This window comes from Rousettus aegyptiacus, unplaced genomic scaffold (assembly GCF_014176215.1).
Source record: "Rousettus aegyptiacus isolate mRouAeg1 unplaced genomic scaffold, mRouAeg1.p scaffold_m13_p_13, whole genome shotgun sequence".
NCBI classification, from domain to species: domain Eukaryota; kingdom Metazoa; phylum Chordata; class Mammalia; order Chiroptera; family Pteropodidae; genus Rousettus; species Rousettus aegyptiacus.
The window spans coordinates 45,433,039-45,455,130 of NW_023416288.1; the positions used below are offsets into that span (position 1 = coordinate 45,433,039).

General features: G+C 43.0%; 1 protein-coding gene across 3 annotated transcripts in view; it reads left to right on the top strand.

Moving 5' to 3' along the window:
• LOC107512415 (zona pellucida binding protein) overlaps positions 1-22,092 on the top strand; it is a 34,174-nt gene that overhangs the window by 6,819 nt on the left and 5,263 nt on the right. Inside the window, exons 2-7 of one of the 3 annotated variants that reach the window (XR_001597276.2) lie at positions 1,602-1,727; positions 6,580-6,729; positions 9,226-9,444; positions 9,899-9,975; positions 12,420-12,597; positions 20,032-20,146. Coding sequence is in view for 2 of the 3 variants with exons in the window: in XM_036230529.1 (XP_036086422.1) it covers positions 1,602-1,727; positions 6,580-6,729; positions 9,226-9,444; positions 9,899-9,975; positions 12,420-12,597; positions 20,032-20,051 (770 nt within the window). In the remaining variant the exon portion in view is untranslated. Of the gene's footprint in view, positions 1-1,601; positions 1,728-6,579; positions 6,730-9,225; positions 9,445-9,898; positions 9,976-12,419; positions 12,598-20,031; positions 20,983-22,092 lie in introns of those variants that run through there. The other 2 variants (XM_036230529.1, XM_016147908.2) reach the window with 2 other exon arrangements.

Genomic DNA, 22,092 nt, shown 5'->3' on the forward strand with positions numbered 1-22,092 from the left:
TTTTCCCTGAGGGTAACAGGGGAGAGATTCAGGGGGATGAGAGGGACCGAGGAGGAACGGGTCGGATGGAGCCCAAAGCCACCTTCGGAGCACTCAGTAGAGAAACTTTAGGTGAAAGTTCTGTGAGAGAATAATGCAAGCACGAAAGTATGTTTTGAATAAATGAAGATGGTAAAATTTAAATACAGTAACTTAATATTTTGGATAATTTTATACTAATAAACTTGAAATAAATAGTAAAATATAAATTTCTAAAACAGATTTTGCTATATTACTTCGTAAATGGTTGAGCAATTAAATTCCCCTGATTGGTAATTACAAATGTTGTTTTCCGACTTCCTTCCTCCTTGCCAAAATAAGTGCCAGGCTATAGAATTTTTCTAGGACAGAAACACTTGACACATTTTATTAGAGAAAATTTACAGAAGGAATCCGCCCAGCTCGTTTCACGTGCGCTCGCGGCCTCAGAGGCCTTGATGGTGCTGGATGCTGAGTGGCAGCTTCGCTTCTGGTGCTGGAAAAGACAGAGGCTAGAACAAGGCGGTCACACGCCATGTGTGTGTGCGTGCGTGTGGGGGGGGAGGGGGGAGAGAGAAACGTGACAGGTGCAGGTATCCTGGGAAAATAATTGCACACTGAATTCAACAGCATTTAAAAGAGCGTGGTCAATTAGAATGTTCAGAAAAGCGATCTAGTAATAGCAAACATTCCATTGGAGTGTTCGAGAAGAAAAAAACAAATGATCACCTCAATCAATGCAGAAAAAAATCATTTGTTAAAATTCAACAGCAATTTCTGCTAAAAACAGGTGACCTAGGACAGAGGGTGACCCCTTCACCAAGGAAGGAAATCTGTCGGAAGCCGCGCAGGCCCACGTCACGCCGTGTGGCAAAGCATCACGGTCCACGAGTGTTAAGAGGAATTTGATTCTCAGCAATTTTTATTTTAGGGGATCACGAAATTCCTTGTATGTGAAGCAGTGAAGAGTCGGAATGCAGTCGCTAAGGAGCTGTTGGGACCTTGTCTACAGCGTCCTTACAGAAAGCTCAAAACAGTCGACTCTGGGCGGGGTTCCTGTCATATCTCCTAAAGGACATGATTTTTGTTTGTTTAATGATGAGGTTCTGTTAAGCAAAGTGGGAAAAACAATAATTAAACTCAGTACATATTTGTTGATTTTTTAATCACATAATTTTTTAAATTCAGTGCATTGTGTTACATCATTGTGAATAATGTATACTTTCTTTAAACAAATTTATCAGTTCCTTTTAGGTGTGGTATCTTTGCAGAACAGATTAAGTACAGATCTAGAATTATCGTATTATTTTATAATTAAAATATTCTGAGAATAAACTAGTATATGTGAACTCTGAAAAAAGACTAATGTATTATGCTAAGGTTGAGATATACATGCACAAATAAAATATATGTGTATATTTTTGAATGTCATGTAGAATGTAATGAAATTTAGTTCTTATCAAGAAATAGCAATAATCCAAAGAAAACATGAAACCACGTAATCCAAAGTGCGATAATTTAAGGCATTGTGGACCTGAAAACACATAAAATGTTACTGGAACATTTTAACATTGTATTTTCAGTGAAAGTGTATGTTATGCTCCATCACAAGAGTCCGCACATACTGTGTGTCACCCAGCGACTGCGAAATTTAGAGCTGATAGACCCGTCATTCCAGTGGCATGGGCCAAAAGGAAAAATTATTTCAGGTAGGTTTTTGCTTCAATAATCATAATTAAGTGATGGATATATCTGAAATATACTAAGAACAGGAAGAACATTTGCATCCCACCTCCGTCCATCCGTTTCTTTTCGTCTGTCCCTCGCCATTTCCTTTCGGGGCTGCAGTCGGACAGTTTCCACCCATCTTAAGTGAGACGGAGACGGCCCCGGGGGACTGGACCGTGCGGGGCGTTCTTTCAGCATCTGAGTTCCAACGGGGGTTGCTTTTCTTCAAAGTTCATGAAATCATTTTGGTTACTTCGGTCAGGCTTTCGTTAGTAAAGTATATATGAAGAAGCAACTGCGATTCTGACTTTTGTTAAAAATGAGCACTTAGAGCCGTGGACTTTGTTTTCCGCAGCCCCGCACACGGACAATTTGCGACTTGATCAGTAGTTATAAATTTATATTTTTTAAACATCTTTTTCTGACCAAAATCCTAGCAATATGGCTTACATTTGAATTTAACTTAAATATTATTATCTGTTTTCGGGGAAAAATGACTAAATTTAACTTGGAGTGTTTTAGTATCAGAAAGCTGCTTTTAAAGCCACCGCGGGGGTTGACCGCGGCTGTCTTTTCCTGTTACTGATTCTGTGGCGAGGAAGTCGCAGCCTGGGGGCGGCGGTCCCCGGGGCGCTGGCCACACTGCGGAGCTGCGGCCCTGCCTTTTCACGCTCTTGACAGAACCAGAACTTCCTGTCACCAAGGTACTTTCCACACAGAGATTTCTGTCAGTGTGACGGATGGGATCAGCATTTCCTCCATTCAGATTCTTATTTTGTTATTTTGAAATGCAAATCTTGTTTTTACTCTTAATTTTTCATTTGCTAAAAGCCGATTTGTTTTTGCAGTGTTGTTTAAAAAATATAGGTTAGCTTAGCTGTTTGGTTTCCAGCCTCAGTAAAAAATTCAGATTAATGAATTTTCATTTTAAAGGTCTGTTCAGTGAAGCATTTAATCATTTTTCTTTACTGCTCTATTCACTATGCTTCCTTCCTTTCTATTTTAACCCTTGTTGGTATTTTGAGATAGTGCCCGTCGATGGAAATCTCCAGGTTTATTTTCTTTTCTTGAATAGAGGAAAGCGATATATTTGTACAAAGACTCGCTAAGGAAACATTTACGGGAAATATTCACCTTGTAATATGTTTTAGTTCATATTTTTATAGTTGAATCATCTCGGCTGTGCCTCACTGTATATCCTGTTTATGTTGATTCTAAAATAGTTTAGGGTTTAAAGTGGCTCCCCTGGTTGGTGACGTGGTGGCCCTATCGGGTTCGCTCAGCTCAGCGGGGCCTGCGCTGGGCGGTGCAGGGGCACGGGGGGCAGACGTGGCCTGTGCCCGGTGCAGGAGCGAGGTTGGGCTCATAGGCAGGTGCGGCAGGTGGCAGGGGGCCTGAGGACATGGGCGGGCGGAAGAGCCTCCGGCACCGGAAGTATAACCAGATTTTATTTTTTCTGCTCTCCGATGGTATAGCACGGAGTGTAATGCCAACGTGGTTTAATAATAGATTTAATAATCTAGTTTACATTTTATATTGAAACTGAGTTCTGCAGTAGAAGTGTCGAAGTATTGAATTGTTCTGCTGTAATTCTTTTCTCCACTGATGTACAGATTCTAATCTGAACCTTTTTTTCCTTCGAAGACGTCATGCCACGTCTTGCAGTTCAAATCGCAAAGTGTAGTTTAGAGTCGAATCTCGATGCCTCTCACTGGGAGCCTATTGTATTGTGTTCACTCTGAGAATAGAAAATAGGTTTAGAAATGGAGTTGTTTCCGGGCAAGGATAAGATCATAGTACTATATTTTATGTTTATAAAAACTATTCTCAGGAAATTTTGATATTCGGACATCATGATTTTATTTTAGTTTTGAGTGCAATTATTATTATTTCAGAAGTAACTGGAGAATGCCTGATTTTCTTAAAGCTTGAAAAATAGACAGCCTTTTTGGATTCTCAACTATGCGGTGGTCATCTTTATGAATGCTCCAAAGGTGGTTGCCCTAAAACGTGCACACTCCTTTGGAGAGCGGGCTGCAGAGCTGTTCAGATGGGGCCCAGCGGGAGGCGACGCCTCAGATTCGGTCTGGCTCCCTCCTTCCCTCTCCCTGCTCCCCCCCCCACCACTACTTTTTTATTCACGAAAGCAATGCATTTGTTTCAAGAAGGTCTGTACCTATTCCTCCAATCCCGATACCATTCAGGTGAGCTAACTCTTTGGTGTGGGCTTCCCCACTTTGCTGAGTGTTCACACCCATTTACACCCGCACACTTGCACACGCATGTGGTAAGGGCACCCTCACCACGTTTCTAAATGAAATCATGGATTCTATTTTACTCTGCCTTGATATTTTGATTATGAAGCATCTGATAGATACAAACGTGTATAGGATAGAAGCAAGCGATGAAGCACAGTAAGAAAATCCTTGAACCTACCGTGCGACCGAGGTATGCTGTTACCAAGACTCGACCCTCTTACCGAGCGGTTTAAAAACTCCATTCTTCCTCTCCCAACCCCTCGGGCAAGTAAACACTGCCCTGGACATTTACAATATTATGTCCTAGCTTTTTTTTATGCATTCCCCATGTATAAATGCATGCACACAACTACACACATATATATGTATAAATATATATGCATGTACTTGGCAAGATTATTTTTATTTTGAATTTTATAACACGTATGTCATATTTGTCAGATACAGCTCTAAGCAATTTAACATACTAATTTAATTTTTACAACAGCCATTTGCAGTAAGGGCAGCCATTTTCTCCATTACTGTCACCAAGGTACTTTCCACACAGAGATATCTATTGGTGTGACAGATGGGATCAGCATTTCCTCCATTCAGATTCTTATTTTGTTATTTTGAAATGCAAATCTTGTTTTTACTCTTAATTTTTCATTTGCTAAAAGCCGATTTGTTTATCATATGTGGGAAACAGGCATTGAGAGAATAAGACACTTTCCCGAAGTCGCGTGCCTTTGAAATCTGACTTCCGTGATCACAGATATAATCCAAATGAGGTAGGAATAGGAGTTTCCCTTCTCACCATTTTGGGAGTTTAGTAGTTTGTGCTTTTCAAGGCATTAGTCCAACTTAGAGTTTTTTCCCCCAACTTGTTGAATCTCCTGGTATTGGTTGTGTCTTTTCTTTTTCATTTTGGCTACTCCGACTACAGGTTTAACTATTTTATCCATCTTTTGAAAGGACCAGCTTTTGGTTTGGTTTCTGTTTCTCTGGTATTTTTCTGTTTTCGATTTCACTGGTTTCTGCTTTTATCTTTTTTTATTTTTTTCTTCTGTTTACTTTGGGATAAGGTTGCTTATCTTTTTCTTTTGCTGGTTGTAGAATTCTGGATTGGCAACTTTTCCCCAACATTCTAAATATGACACTGTATTCTTTTTGCATAAATAATGAGAATTTTGATACAATCTTATCCTTGTCCCTCTGTAGACAATGTGCCATTTTTTTTTCCCCTCTGATTGACTTCAAAATCTTCTCTTTGCCTTTCATTTCCAGTGATTTGAATATTATATGCATCTTTTTGTTTTCATTATGTATTTTTTTCTGGATGGTGTTCTCTAAGCCGCTTGGATTACAGTTTGGTGTTTATCATTCATTTTTGAAAATGCTCAGCCATTATGTCTTCAGATATTTCTTCTGCCCCATCCTGTTCCTCTTCTCCTTCTGAGGTTTCTGTCACACTATGTCACACTGTTTGGTATTGTTCCACAGCTATTGCATCCTTGTTGTTGCTGTTTGTTCTGTTTTGTTTTTTCTCTTTGTGATTCAGGTTGGGTAGTTTTTTTGACACACATTCAAGTTCATTGATACCTTTTTTAGCTGTGTGAAGGAATATTTAATTTGTGTTACTGTGTTTTTTTAAAAAAAAATTTTGTTCATTTTGCTTCGCTTTTCATCCTAGCATTTCCATTCGATCGTTAGTTTCAGTCTTCTCTGCCGAACTCACTTATCTGATCTTGTGTATTTACATTTGCCATAAATTCTTTAATACATTAATCATAGTTGTTTTTAATGAACTATCTGGCACTGCTGATATCTGTGTCATTTAAGAGTCTCGCCCTGAGCATTGTTTGGTGCTTTAGAAGTTTGTCATTTCTTGCCTTTCCGTGTGCCTATTTTTTTTTTTGTTGTTAAAAGTAGACATCTTGAATAAGACAGGCTACTGAGATAAACATTTTCATGTTTTGAGATAAACACTTAAAAATACTGCTAAGGCTTCAGTGTTAGGAGTTCGTTTGTGTTAATCTAGTCAGGAATTATCTGGGCTGGACACCGATTGTTGCCGTGGGTTTTAGAAGCTTTGGATGCCCTGGGAAAGGTCTGAGGTGTGGGCCGGTTCCTGAGTTCTGTTTCTTCAGTGTCTAACATTTCCTTGGGTGTGGTTTCCCGGGGAGAACCTCCTCCTTGCTGCTCCCCTGGCTTGATTCCGCCACAGTTCTACTAGACTCGCGTCCGTGATGGGCAGTTGCGAGGGAGGACTGCTTTCTGGTGGGCAGGTTAAGCTTTAGTCTCGCAGGTGTGGTGGCCCTGGATCTCGGGGCGTCGCCTGCATGAGTGCCCCCACCCCCTTCCAGCTTCGGAGCTGGCCTCGCACCCCTCGCTTACTCTTCCTGCCCCTGAGAAGGTCGGCCCGGCCCCCCTGCCAGCAGACGTCAGACACAGTGACCAGTCACGCCCCCAACTCCTTTGACTGATTCCGTAGGCAGATTTTGATGGTTTTACTATGTATAGAAAATATTTTGTTATTTTATCTCAACCTCACGTAGTTTAAGCCATGAATCACTGTATCTTGTCCCTTTATTAGAAAACAGCACTGCGCAGATAACATCCACGGGAAGCCTTGTGTTCCAGAACTTCGAGGAGCGTATGACTGGTGTTTACACGTGTTTCCTCGAGTATAAACCGACCGTGGAAGAAGTTGTTAAAAATCTCCAACTAAAATACGTCGTTTACGGTAAGAAGTGCATTGAGGTGTGTCTTAACATTTCTCAAGGTCTTCAAATATCTAAACATCTTAACATTTCTGTTAAAGACATTTTGTTAGTTTTACTCTTTTAATTAAAGGAAAACCCCGCCTGCCCGTATTTTACAAAGCCCTTCGTTGGCGGCTGGTGGTGAGGGGCGACCTTTTAGCTTTAGGGCACACGCGCACACAGGTGAACGGAAACGGGGTCTGGGGACACATTTTCAGACCATGACGGTGGCACCGTGCTCCGTACCTCTTTCACGTCCTGAGTGTCACAGTGACTGCACTACCGTCACGCCCGACAGAAGCAGGACAGGCCACTGTGGAGCCCTTTCCTGGACGCAGTTGGATGCGTGAGGTTTGGGACCGGGCGAGCCTAGCTGGCGGCGGGGTGGCCGGAGGGGTCTGGACAGAGGCTGCTCACGGCTTCTGTCTCCTTGGTGGGCCCAGGGGTGGCGTGTGGGGTGGCAGTCATCAGAGACGCCCGTGCCTCCCTGCGCTGGCCAGAGGCGCTTCGCCAGTATCGTTCAGTCGAGGATTCTGAGTTGGGGAGATTATCCTGAAGGATCCTGGCGGGCCCGGGATACTTAGGAGAGGGAGGCCGGAAGGTCGAAGACAGGAGGAGGGGATGTGGCGGCGAAAGGGAGGGCGGGAGAGATCTCTAAAGACGGGGCTAAGGAATCCCGGGGCCTTTAAAACCTGGGGGCGGCAGACGCTGGACCCCCCGAGCTTCGGAAGGATGCAGGTTGGTGCCCGCCTGTAACGTTTTGGGTGATCTCCAGAGCCGTTAAGATAATTAAGTCGTGTTATTTCATGTCTCTAAATTTGTGGTCATTTGCTATGTATGGTAACAAATAATTTGTTTAAACTTTTTAATCAGTCACACTTTACTTTTGTTACATAGTTTCTCCATTTTATTTCATATATATCTAGTTTGTAACAAATATACTTTGAAATCACTCAAGGGTGTGTTTACATAGGCTGAACAAATGTGACCACCTGAGTGAATACTGGTTTATAATGAAGAGAGAGGTAGCTGAGATTTAGTGAGCTTTCAATACGTTCCAGGCAGTTCTGTGTTTTACATGCAATTGTAATGACAAACCGCATTTAGTGCTCACTTACACAAGGCTCGGTTTGAAGTGCTTTATTTGTGTTCAGTTCAGTCCTCACCGTGAACCTGCGCGGTGGGCACCGCCGTGTCTGTCTCGCAGAGATCAGACCCCCAGGCAGAGGCTGGGGAAGTGACTTGCTGCCGGGCGCACAGGTGGGCTGTGGCGAGGTTCGGGGTCGAGGCTAGGAATTCTGGTTCTAGCGACTTCTCATCCTTCCTGACGTCCTGCCGCACACCGCTGCTTACCAGTGCTGGCAGCAGGAAGCTGCGTTTAATCGGCTGAGTTCTGGAAGCCTGCTGTTTTGATGCAGAGAGCGAATCCTGTGATGTATTCTGTTTCATTATAAAGGCACACTTTACTCTTTCTATTGGCTACCTAGTATTTCAGATTTTATTTGAGCTTTCCTCAGCTGCTCATTTAGTTTGTTTTCCCATACAATACTGCGCGGGGCATTTCAGTAAATCAGCATCTTAATGGGATCCTTTTTCTTCCCTCAAAGGGAGCAGATCTAGAATTAATTTTTTTTTGCCTTTTGACCGCTTTCACCCATTTCTCCCACTGTCCTCGCGCCTCTCCAACCACCAGTCAATTAGCTCCCTGTATGAGCTTTTTTTTCAGATTCCAAATATAAGAGATATAGTATTTTGTCTTTGACTTAATGCACTTAGCGTAATGTCTTCAAGGTCCATCCATGTTGTCGCAAATGGAAAAGTTGGATTTTTTATGTCTGAATAATATTTCATTATGGAATATTATATATGCCATGATATATGTACCATAAACATATATGCCACGATTTCTTTATCCATTCATCTGTGAAGGGATACTTCGTGTGTTTCTATATGTTGGCTATTGTAAATAGTGCCACAGTGGTCATGGGTGTGCATATAACTTTTCAGTGCAACTCAGTCACACTTGTAGGTTTGTTGGATACTTTTCTGCTTGGTGGTGGTGGTTGTGTGGCTCCCATTTCTTCGAAGATGAACATTGAAGCTAAGAGACGTTTCAGTGCCGAGGCCGAGGCGGCGTGACGCGGCGGGCAGCGCGCAGGCTCTGGGCTGGGCCCTGGCTTAGGATCGGGGGTGGCGGCGTGGGCGTGGGGCGCGGGGCGTGACCCCTGTGTTCCTCCAACTTCTCATGATGGATTTAAAAGTAGTAACCATCTGAAATGATGCTAGGAGATTTAAAGAAGTGCTGTATGTAAAATACCTATAATAGCATTTTTCACCTAGTAAATGTTAGGTGTTTGTTAAAAAATATATACATGTAATGAATTTATTTCGTATAGTGATTTCTCTTGAATAGCTGCAACTTATTCAGATTGCTCAGATAACCATTGTCGTGTTGTCCTGCGTCCCGTCTTTGACAGCTTATCGCGAGCCTCATTTTTACTACCAGTTCACAGCTCGGTACCACGCAGCGCCCTGCAACAGTATCTACAATATTTCTTTTGAGAAGAAACTTCTTCAGATCTTAAGCAAATTGGTTCTTGACCTTTCATGTGAAGTTTCCTTACTGAAGTCCGAATGCCATCATGTTAAAATGCAAAAAGCTGGTTTGCAAAATGAATTGTTTTTTACATTTTCAGGTAAGTGTATGCAGTTCTTTAAAGGAAACAGATTGTGGGCACAAAGCTAATTTTAAAGATGTGTAAGTTACCAGCAGCATTTTTGTTTTTGTTTGCTTGTTTGTTTGTTTTAAATTCATCAGGGTGACACTGGTTAAAATTATGTAGGTTTTGAGTGCACAATTCAGTGATACATCGCATGCGTATTGCATTGTGTGCTCACCGCCCGTAGTCAGAGCCCCTTTGCATGCTGGCGAGCACAGCCGCCCGCCAGCAGCGTGTGTCAAAAAACGTAGATGTTTTAAATCTGACTGTGTTTTACATTTCTCTACTTTGATTTAGTTCTAGCCCCTCAAATAAAGTTCTGCTGATTTCTTGCACTTACTGGAAAGTGTGTACTCTAAATAATGTAAACCTTGCTATGATAATTTACTGTAGAATGGAATTTAGTATAAAATATAATGTATTGTCTCAGTTTCGTCTCTAGACTTTGAAAAGGGACGTAAGCCGTGTGTAGGCCCCAGCTGTGACGCTACCAGAAGGCTGTCAAAGGTACGTCCTGCGAGGCTGGAGAAAAGGAGACGTGAGCGCGCTCCGTGCGTGAGGCGTGCAGAGGCGTCTGAACCGTGTATGAAACACGTCAACCTCCCACACGCATTTAGGAGCTTCAGTCATAAAAATAAAACTTCATAAAGTAATAAATGAGGTGAACTTAGCAGCTATTTTTATGAAATACTTAGGAATTAGCCTTTTGCAACTGACCGTATTAAGAAAGATGATTTTCCCTTTTGCCTAGGCGATGGGTCCGTTAGTGAACGTGCGGTATCGAAGTCGCATGCCGTCCCGATACCGTTGTCTGAGTCTCCCTTTACATCTGTAAATGTTTGCGTGATACACAGTGCTCCTACCTTAGGTCCATGCACGTTCACAATGCTACATCCTCCTGTTGCTTTGATTTCTTTATAATGCGATGGCCTCCTTTGTCCCGCATGACCCTTAAAGTCTGTTTTGTCTGTGCGAGTCCAGCTGCCCCCTGTTCTTCTGGCTCATTCCATCACTTTTCGTCTGAGTATTTTCTTAAACCTGAAGTGACTCTCATGTAGGTAGCATACATAGGTCTTTTTTAAAAAAATGTGTTTGGCCACTCCGTGTCTTTTGATTGGAAAATTTAGTCCATTTACATTTGAAGTAGTTAGGGATGGACTTACGTATTTATTGTTTTCTGACTGTTTTGTGATTCTTTTTTTTTTTTCTGTCTTGCTAGCTCCCTTTGTGATTTCGAGCATTTTGTATAGTGTGTGTATAAATCCCCTTGTCTTTATCTTGTGTTTATTTACTATAGATCATGTTGGCCACGAAGTAAAAAAATACAGAAAAACCCCTTGTACACTTTCCCCAGTCTGCCCCAGCGGGAACGCGTCGCAGAAATGCTGACGCACAGCGTGACAGGCATTGGCGTGGCCGCCGCTCTCCTCGGCGTGCTTGGTGTGCGTGTGTGTGGAGCTCTGTGCCGTGCCTCGTCTGTGCGGGTCACATGTCCACCACCACAGTCCAGGCGCGGGTGGCTCCAGTACCGCAGGGACCCCGCCCTTCCCTTTGGGACCAGACCCGCCTCCATCCCCCCTGCCCCTGATGCCCCTTCTCCCCGTCCTGCCCTCCATTTCTCAGGTTTCATCACCATCAGGGTGATCCGCGGAAGGGACCGCGGAGTGGCTTTTCCCCCCAGCACCGTGTCCTGAGACTCGGCCGGTCGCGTGGCAGCGCGCGTGCCCCTGGCGCCGGTGGCTTTGCCCCACGAGCCGGGGGCCCACGGGGCGCACGCTTCAGCTCGTCGGCCCTGGCCTGTTGCAGGAGTTGCATTTATCGGGGTGACAGCGGGTAGACAAGCTCATGTGAAGTATTGTGTACAGCTTCTGCGTGCAGATGGGTTCCCGTCCCGGGGGGCTGCGTCGTCAGCCTGTCGGCCTGGGGTCGTCCACTCTCCGGCGCGTTTGTCAGACACACGGCCCGCGCGCGGGCGGCTTTGGGGCCTCGGGCACACCGCGGCGGGCGTGTCCCGGCGGCCTGTCTCTGGGGTCTCGCTTTCCTTCCTGCTTTGCGTCTGCGCGTCTCCCCGTCCCCGCGTCTCCACTCCCGCAGCCTCGGTAACGGGCCGCGTTGCTGTCCCGCTGTGTCCTGTCCTGGCAGGACGGTCGCCATCACGGCGGGACCTGTCTCTCGTTTTAGAGTAAGCTCGCGCACGTCTGTCAGATCCTCTCTGAGATGTTGGTAGCGATTAGGTTGATCGATCCAGCACGTAAATCCGGGGAGACGTGCGCTGTCGCTGTGTTCTTCTGATCCACGAACGTGATGCTTTCCCACAGCTCCTTCGGTCTTCCGTGCTGTTTTCGTATCAGCATTTTGTCATTGCAGCGTAGTGACCCGTGCGTGTCGTAGTACGTTCACACGCACGTGCCCTCTGCGGCACGGCTGTGAAGTGCGTGGCCTTCTGACCCTGATCCCGGGGCCCACGGACCGTGCGCCGCGCGCGCCCCGCCCGCACTCCGCCCCCGCAGCGCTCGGCTTCGGGCCTCACTGGCGAGGCCCGCGCACTCCCTGGACCTGAAACGCCCTGCTCCGTGCCCGGGGAGGGGAGGAGCGGGTGCGCAGGACGTGCCCCTGCAGCGTGAGCGTGACTGCCCGCGGCTCCGTCATTGTCGCGCGCTGTCTGATTCCGGTGAGGTGCCCACCAGGTAAAATCCCGAGGACCAACAGCTCGGGTCTGTGTCCAAGAGGCTGCTCCGTGCCGTGCTTGGAAGTACGTTTGGAAACGTTTGACGCTGGTTGGTGACACCTTATAATTTTCATACGTGTTATTTATGTCCTGTGAATGCAAGAAAAAATAAGGATCTCAAGAATGTGTTTTTTCATGCTTCTAAATACATAAGCAACCTTATTTATGCTGAAATTATATTTGTTTGTGATAATAAGTTTTTCATATTGTATTTCTGTTTTAGGCTAAAAATCTTATAGAGAGATTTTTTATTCAGCAAGTGGAAGTTCTAGGCAGACGTGCAGAGCCATTGCCTGAAATATACTATATTGAAGGAACTCTCCAAATGGTGTGGATTAACCGCTGCTTCCCGGGGTATGGAATAAATACCCTGAAACATCCGAAATGTCCTGAGTGCTGTGGTATGTACTGAACTACAGTTCCGTGGTTTATACTTAGGAAAATTCACTGCTTTTCAGTGTGTCTAAGTGAACACCTGTCGGTCATTTTTCCCATCATTTAAATATTTCTTTAGTTTACTCAAAATAGTGTGTTTGAAAAGACCGCGTGAATCTGAAGACGTAAAAGGAAGAGAGCTGGCTTAATTTCAGTCTTGGTCAAGGGGGGTTAGGAGCGTTAGGCAGGTGTCTGGGGAGATACCCCGGTCATAGTGACAAGTCAAGAGTTACCCTAAAAAGTGCCAAATTGTCTTTGAGAATCAGTTATTGGTGAGTTTACGCTCGTGTCTGGATTAGGTATCTTAAGTGAGCATGTAGGATGTTTGGTTGCCGGTGGATTTTGAGCCCAGCGCGGGGGGACCTGGCCCTGTTGGCGCTGGCCCGGCCCTGTCCTGCGGAGGCGTGTTCGTGGCGTCGGGCGAGCCCGCAGGGTCGGGGGCTGCGACTCTGTCCCGGGGGTGGAGCGAGCCGAGTAATCGTCAGCGTTAAGACCTTCACCACTTCCGTTCGGTCTTCTCCGCTCGTCCCCCTCTCTGCTGCCTTAAATTAGATTAAAGGTCTTTTGGTAGAGCACGTCACTAAGTAGTCGTTTTGCTTTGCTTTAATTTGGTTAGATTTTACTTTAATTTTTTTCTCACTGTTTTTGTTTAAGGATGTGAAATTTGACAAAAAGGATGTAAATTTAGCAAAGCACTTACAGGCGCCTGGTCCCGACTGTCGTGGTGAGCTGTGATTCCGCCGTCAGTCCGGAGCATGGGCAAGGGCGAAGCCTGGAAATACCAGAGAACCCAGAGCCCAGTATTTAGCCGTCTGTTAAATGCATTTATTTTCACTCGGTGAAGACTTAAGATAAACTAAAGATTTTAAATACATGCATCTCATTGATTCCAAGAATTTTGAAATAGTTAAATATAGCTCTTTCAAGTAAAATGATAGATTTGAGTCTCTGAGGAGTACAAATAATGTTAACCTTTTTTTTTTTTTTGCATTTAGAAGAGTTTAGGTAATAACACACTTGTCAGGTTTTCTCATTTACCATGTAATTATAACATTCAAGTTATTATGCGCTGTACTGTTTTATCAACTTCAATAAGCAGTTATTTTATTCCTGATAATAGACCTCATAGGAAGTATATAATAAGACATATGGAAAGTTCAAATTTTCTGCCTTTAAAATACCATTTTACTTTCCCAAATACATAGTCCTGCCCACGGAGTTTAGCGACGCAGGAGACGTACCCATGAAACACGAGGGAACAAGAGTCCGCTAACCCCCAGGGACGAGGGTGTCAGGGGGTTGTGGGACGCAGACTGAGCTAGAGGCGGATCAGTCAGAAAAGACTTCTGTAGCCGGGCTGAGGCTCTCCGGGTGATCCGAGGCCCGAGGGAGGCCTCTGAGAACACGGGGCTGGCAGGTGCCATCAGACAGCCCCGTGGGTGCCTTTGCAGGGGGCAGGTGGCGGGGTTGCTTGGCCGTGGCTGGAGGCTTCGGGAGAGCCATGCGGCATGGCTGGCTTCGGAACCAAAGTCAGAGAGCTCAGCTTTAACAGGGGTAGGCGTTACCTCTGAGTAGAGGAGGGAAATAGAATTTACTTTTTGAATTTTGTGGGATTATCGTCACTGCTCAGTATATACACTAGTGATTTGCTAAATTTCGTTTTGTGTCGTCCTTCGGTAAATGAAAATTTTAATTTAGAGCTGCCTTTATGCTGTCATCGTCTCTGCTAGACTGACTAAGCAGGACCAAGCTCCTGGTTTTGAACAGAACAAGTGCAAAATAACCGACCTTCGGGACCCCACACCTACCGCGATTTCTGTCTGTGTCACAGGGGAGCATAGACAAAATTTTAGAGAGCACGTGCTACTGAAAAAGACATGTAAGTCATTCTCCGAATTGGAAGGCGGTGTACAATCCAGCCTAGTCATAAGACAAATGTAACGTACTAAATGAACTTAAGCTCCATTCGGGTGTGAAATGGAAGATGCGATGGGAGCTCGTAAGACGCATGAGGTGCTTTGTGAAATGCCTGGCTTCCAGCACGAGGGCCCGCCGGGCTCCCGTGCAGCGGAGAGGGGGCGCGTTGCCTTCTCAGAAGCCAGCTCGGTGGATAGTGGGCGTTTTCCTCTCTGGGTTGTCTTGCTTTACTCATTTATTTTTAACTTGTGTGTGACAGATAAAGATCATTTGCTGATAAACTAGTGGCAACAATATTTCTGCCTGTATTTTTCTCATTTCTAAATTGCTTAGCATTTTAAATTAATTTTCACTGTGAGATACCACACATCTTTCAATCGTTTTGACAGTGAAAACAGTTATAATAAAATTGGTAATTTATAGATATCTCTTTTTTATATATATATAAATTATATCATGAATATGCTACAGCCAAAGACAAGATATATCGTTTCGGATAGTATTTTCTTAAAACACAGATGCGGAAATGTTTTAGTATGTAATTTCTATAGGTTCTGTTGTTTCTGTAAAACTGTGTATCTTGTTTTCATCTATCTCTATTTTATTTCTATTTAATCACCTCAAAAAATAAAAACCCCTACTGTATGTTAAATAACAACACTTTTTGCTAGAATGGCTTACTCCGTCCCCTTTTTTTCCTTTTTAAATAATGGCAGTGGTTTTCAAACTCTGACGCATATTAAAATTACCTGAAGATTTTCTCAAAAATGTATTCAGGGCCAGGAACTGGGCGTCCGCGTTTGCAGTTCGCACCCTAGGTGCCTGACGCCCGGGAGGCCTGTGGCTCCTGGACATTGGCGTGACGTGGTGCCGCCCGCGCAGGCCGCCGGCCTTCCGCTGGCCACGGCTGTTTGTCGTGAGCTGTCGTGGGTTAAACGTGGAGCCCAGAGTAGTTCATGAGCGTTGTTGTTTTGTGTTGCTTTCTCTAAGTGCAGTCTGGCCTTTCACACTCAGCTCTGCAGTGTCCCAGGGAGTTGCAAGCCAGCGGCTCTTCCATGGTGACTTAGTGTCTTGTCGGTGGTCAGAAGTAATTAGGCTGCAGGTTGGAGTGTTTAAACACCCTGAGGTGATTTTTTAAATAAAGTATACTTTTTATTTTAAATAAATTATGCAGTTAAAGTGAACTGTTTACTAGATACAGTTGTGTTTAATAAGGCCTTTTAGACTCCAGAAACTCGTCCTGATCAGACAAGCCACCCTGAACCCTTGCTTTAATTTTACATCAAAGGACCAGGAAAACCTATGACCAATGAAAGCCGATGCTCAGAATAGCCTTCAAGGCAAGAAGCCTCACTGGGTACGCAGAGGGAGCACTGCGCGGTGGGGGGGGGGGTAGATACCTACAGTAACGCAGGTGTCCACACTCGCGAGCACCGAAGAACATGGCTTTAAAATACGTAAAACAGAAATCGTCTGAGGGGTAACACTAGTGTGCAAAGCCATGTAGGAAAAAACGAAATTGGACCCAGCCAAAAAGATCACCCCCAGATATATTTTAGAACGTAACATAGAAAAATATAATTATGACTTCAGTATTAGAAAATGATTTCCTAAAAAAGATACAAAAAGCACTAACTTTGATAAAAATCCTGATAATTTTGTCCACATAAAAATTAATTACTGCTGTTTATCAGAAAATACTGCAAAGAGAGAAAAGATAATCCGCAGAATGGGAAAATTATTTGCAATGGCAATAGCCAACAGAAGAACTATAAATAACCTATAGAAAACATTTTTGAAAAAGAAAGAGCAGTTTAAAAAATGGTAAAAGATTTGAACAAGTACTTCACAAAAGAGTAATTCCAAATGGTCAATAGATACATGAAAATACGTTCACACTTTTCGTAATCAAAGAAATGTGAATTAAAAGCAGAATGAGATCCTACTACACAGCTGGCAGGTTGGCAAAAAGTGAACAGTCTCAGCTCAGTGGTTCAGATACTGGTGGTGGCGGGGCCAGGGCGGGGACTCCGGAAGGGCCACCTGCCCATGTGGCTGTGCGTCCTGCCGCTTTGGAGATCAGCGAGCGTGCGGTTTGGCACCATGGTAGACGTGACGTGCTCTGTGACGTCACGTCTGACTCTTACGGAAGTTTGCTCGCAGCCCGTTTTCTGACAGTCCCAGTCCCAAACCAGAGACAACCCAAATGTCCATGCCCGGCGCAATGCGGGCGCCAGCAGTGGTGTGTCTGTGCGGTGGCACGCCGTCCAGACACGGCGGCGAACGGAGGGGAATTCTAACCGTGTGGGCACGTTTATGAACGAAACTTCTGGAAAAGAATCTAAACATAATTGAATCCACGTAATGTAGACGTAGCTGAACTCTGTTTTGTAGGTTTTGTTCATGAATGCTGAAACTAATGCAGTCCAAGAAAACTATTCCTGTAAAACCCTAAAGAATGGTGTCACCTTCGGGGGGAGTGGGGACGTGGCGCGGGGCAGCAGTCCTGAGGTGACGGTGGCTGCACCGTGGCCTGAATTCTGTGTTCACAGGTTTCCTGTGTGGACGTTCATTACGTTGTACATTTATGTCTCGTTTTTCCGTGTGTTACGTTTCATCATAAAAAGGTAAAAAAAATACATTTTTCCTTAAAGCAAGTGTCCTTTTCTCTAAAAATTCACACTTATTTTTATGCGGTGTTACCTGATCTTTGTCTTCATAAATTTATCATTTTAACAGAGCTATCGATGCTGTGTTTAACCGTTTTGTTTATGTTGGGCTCTAGATTTTCTATTTTTACTGTTATATTAAATGTGACTAATAATTGGAGTTCACCAGCTTTCATTTTTTGAGTTATTTCCTTAAGTTTACAGAAAGTGGAGTACTTATTTTAAAAATGCACACTTTTTTTTGACACTTTTGGTGAGTTATTTTATTACAGTTCAAAAATGTTCACATTCTCTCAGCCTCTCTCACAAAGTATGTATAACTAAAGACATTTTGAAATCTCTTCAGAGATGCTGAGCATCATTCTTCCAAAAAGTGAAAAGCAAACTTACAGCCGTGTAAAGGAAGGGCTGTGTCTCGCCCCGCGCTTTCTGCCTCGCCCCGTGGCGAAGCCTCGTCTGCAGGAACGGTCCGTGTCTGCCCCTCAAGGCTTGGTGCCTAGAAAACGTTCCTAGCATTTTCTCAGCTTTTCATTCCTGCCTTCCTCACTCCCAGCCTAGTTCGGTCCTTTTCTAGGTCTTTCTTACAGCTTTGTCGCGTCTCTCTTCCCACGATGATGCTTTCCGGCATTTTTGTGTCAGTTCGACCCACTACGGTCAGCCCCAGATTGTCCCTTTGCCCCCTCACGATCGCTCACAGCCGCTTATCAGTAAACCAGTCTTTATCCGTTATGTTGATAGGCATTTGGGTTGTTTCTAGTTTTGGGCTATTGTGAATAAAGCTCGTATGAGCATTTCCGTAAGCGTTTTTGTGTGGTCCCGTGATTTCATTTCTCTTGGGTAAATTCATAAGAGTTAAGTTGTAGGGCGAAGCTCCCAAACTTGTACAAAGCAGTTGTATGATTTTACACACTCATCAGCCACGTATGAGATTTCTAGCGGGTTCCCACTCCTGGCAAGTCCCCATATTGTCCACAAATGTTTTCTCATTTTCTTTGAGCACTCCTATATATTCTTTTGTGAACTGTTCAAATCTTTTCCTCTACCCTTTTATCAGGTTATTTTTCTTCTAAATATTAACTTATAAGATTTATTTATATATTGTGGAAACAAGTCCATTATTTTCTTAATGGTATATTTTAAACATCAGAAAATTTAATTTCGACGAAATTTTAATATATATTTCTAGTGATCCAAAGATGTGTCCATCCAAGAAATTTCTGCTTACCCTGAATTTTTGAAGAGAGTTTCCTGTTTTCTTCTAGAAATAAGGGCCTTCTATCATGTCCTTGTTACATTCAGTCATAGTTTTAAAAGTCTCAGGGTTTTTCTCACGCAGTCATTGTCACGTGGGAGTGAGGACGGATTCGCTTCTATTCGTAATGCGCTTGCCCTTTGTTTTTATTGCCCCATTAGCCCGGCTGGAGTGTTCGGCACAGTGCTCGACAGCCCGCTGCGGGGGTTGGTCGCACCTTGCCCTGCGCCCCGCCCAGGTCTTTCCCGGTCAGGGGTGAGGAGCGTTGGTTTTCGGAGATGCCACTAATTGGGTCAGTGAAGGAAATCGCCTCCCATTCCCTATTTTTGTTTTTCATCATGAATGAGGTTGAATTTTGCTGTGTGTCTTTTACACACCACTGAGATGGCCGCATTTTTTATCTTTAATGATGCACTGATTGATATGCAAATGTTAAACCAAATTTGCACAAACTTTCCTAATAAAAAACTACATGCATGGGATTATTATCTAAATTTCTATATGTCACTGAGTTTTATATGCTAACATTTAGTTACGGCCTTTTGTATCTCCGTTCATGGGAGACTTCGGCCTGTAGCTGTTTATGGTAAATATTCGTAAAATTTTGGCAATAGTGCATTAATGTTTAAAAAATGAATTTCAGTTGTTCCCTCTTCTTCTACATGGCTTATCTAAAATTTATATAATTTCTTCCTCAGATGTTTACTATCTCACTGAAGCTCTGCGCCTAGAGGTCGGTTTTGGTTTGGCAGATTTTAGTTTTCAGGAGACGGGGGTGTGTGTGTTGTGGCTCTTTGAAAACAAAGTCTTTCCTTACAGTGTTATGTTTAAACGCCTGGAAATAACGGAGATGATGGGAACAAGAGTACGTGTGTCACCTGTTCCAAACACATTTGATATTCTGCCATCTCCTCCGTGTCGTAAGATTTAAAGTGATTTACAGAGGACGCCCCCGAAGCCCACTGTCCACCTCCAGCAATCCAGTGTCTTCCCTTTCTGAACCGATACGTGATCATCAGAATGTGACATATTTTATTCCGATTCAGTATTTCACACTTTCAGCTTCGATCGAGGTAGTCATCAGTGACTAACAGTATCGGTTTGCATGACAATCACTAAATGAATGGTGTCTTACCTGATACCTTCTGCAGCTGGCTTTGCTGGGCTCAGTATGACCATATGGTTAACTGCGGATGTTGAGGTCATACCGTATGTACCCCTGAAACTCACCGCAGTCAAGGAAAAGACCTTCGCCATAACCCCGAATTGTGCTGATGCCCTTCTGTAATTGATCTGGCCTCGGCAGCCATCCCCAAGTGAAGAGTGATGTGCTGTGTCACTATATTTTTTCATGTGTTTTCATAAATTTCTGTAAATGGGGAGTCCCATGGTATATATATTTGTGTCTGAATTTGACACAGCATAATGATTTTGAGATTTGTCAGTGGTATTGCATGTATTAATAGTCTGTTTCTCTTTATTGCTGAGTAGTATTCCATTGTATGGATATACCACGTTTGTTTATCCATTCACCTGATGATGGACATTTGGGTTGTTTCCAGTTTTAGGCCATTACAAATAAAGCTGCTATGAACATTCGCGTTCAAGTCTTTGTGTGGACATATGTTTTCAGTTCTCCTGGGGAAATACCTATGACTGCGATTGCCGGGTCATACGGTAAGTGCCTGTTTAACTTTATTTTAAAAAGGGCCAGTGTATTCTCTCAATGGGCTGTGCAGCCAGGTTGGGGACGTCTAGTTGTTCTAAATCCTAGTCGTTCCAAAGCATAGCGTGGTCACTTTTTAACTTACAGCCATCCCAACGTGTGTGTAGTAGTGGTATCTCATTGTGGTTTTAATTTTCATTTTGGTGTTTAAAGATATTTTCGAATTCTTATTATTAGATACTGGTTTTCTTTTGCATAGGATCTGTACAGATATCTTTCCAATTTTAAGTTGCTGTTTGTCTTACCAACTTGTAAGAGTTCTTAATACGGTATGGACAAAATTTCTTTCTGATATGTTTCTTAATATAGTATTTTTTTTTTCTGAAGATACTCTCCCAAACCGTAGCTTGCATTTTTGTCTTCAAACAAAGAAGTCGAAGACGTCCAGTTCATTACTTCTGTGTTCTGTGTCCACGTTTCTGTGTGTCCTCAGAAGCCTTTTCCTGTGCTAAGGTCGCAAATGCTTTCTCCTGTGCTTTTTGCTGAGTACTTTTGGGTTGCACATGTGCGTCTGCGATCCATTTTGGGTTAATTTTTCTGTTCGATATGAGATAGGGTAGATGGTCACTTTTTACTACACAGATAAGCCTGTCTTGGCGATCCAGCACCATTTGTTGAAGAATTCTTTCCTTCTTGAAATTTCTGTGGTACCTTTGTCAGAAATTCTAATTGTATTCACGCAGGCTTAATTCTGCTCCATTCATCTACACACCTGTCATTTCACCAATACCAAAGTGTCTTTTAAAAATGTTTTTTGATTAGAGTCGACATTCAGTATTATTTTAGATTAGTTTCAGGTGTTCAGCATAATGATTAGACATTTATATAATTTATGAAGTGGCTTTTATAGTAATTTATATTTAAAAAATTGTTATGTTCTATGTTTTCTGAATTTCTATATACAGTTTAGAATTAGCGTATCAATTTCTACAAACAAACCTACCGTAATTTAAATAGATTTTATTGATTCCAGAAACAAAATTGATGATATTTGTTATCCGAGACATACTTTGTCTTCTAAGCAGTAAACATGGTAATTCTGCATTTATGTAAATACATTAAAATTTGTCTCAAGGATGTCTTACAGTTTTCATAGGGCAGTTCTAGCAAATCTTTACTTAGTTCATAAGAATGTTACTTTTTTTTTGTTCTACTATAAATGGAATTGTTTTAATGATTTAATTTCCCGTTAGCATATAAGAATACAACTGATTTTTAAATAATAACCTGGATCCTGTGACTCTGTTTAATCCATGTATTAGATTTCATAATTATTTTGTAGACTCTGTATTTTTTACATGAATAAACATATAATCTACAAATAATAGTTTTACTCTTTCACCTAATATTTGTTGTGCCTTTTATTTCTTTTTCTTGCTTCATTGCAATGGCTGGGTCCTCCACTACCATGTTAAATAGAAATAAAAGCAGGGTTTCTTGTCCTGTTCCCAATATGAGACATAAGTGACTTTTTCACTTGTAAGGATGAGACTAGCAGCATTGTTTTCTTGGATGCTCATCATCAGTTTGAAGCAGTCCCCTGCCATTCTTAGTTCGCTGAAGTCTTGATCATGAATAATTAGTGAATTTGGTCCCATACTTTTTCTCCATCTTTTGAAATAAGAGATAAAGAGAAAGGGAAAGAAGTGGGCTGTGTGCGTTTATTGGGCACACACAGATTTCAGTACTTATGTCTTCCTGATGAACCTTTCCTTTTATAATCACAGAATGTTCTTCTGCACCTCTGAATAGCTCTTTCGTTTGAATTTTATTTTATCTTACATTAGTATAGCAGTTCAGCATTCTCATAATTACTGTTTGCATGTTTGTTTTTTTGCCATTTGGTTTCATCTTATCTGTGTATCTGTTGTAGGCTGATGAGAGTTGAAGCATGTTT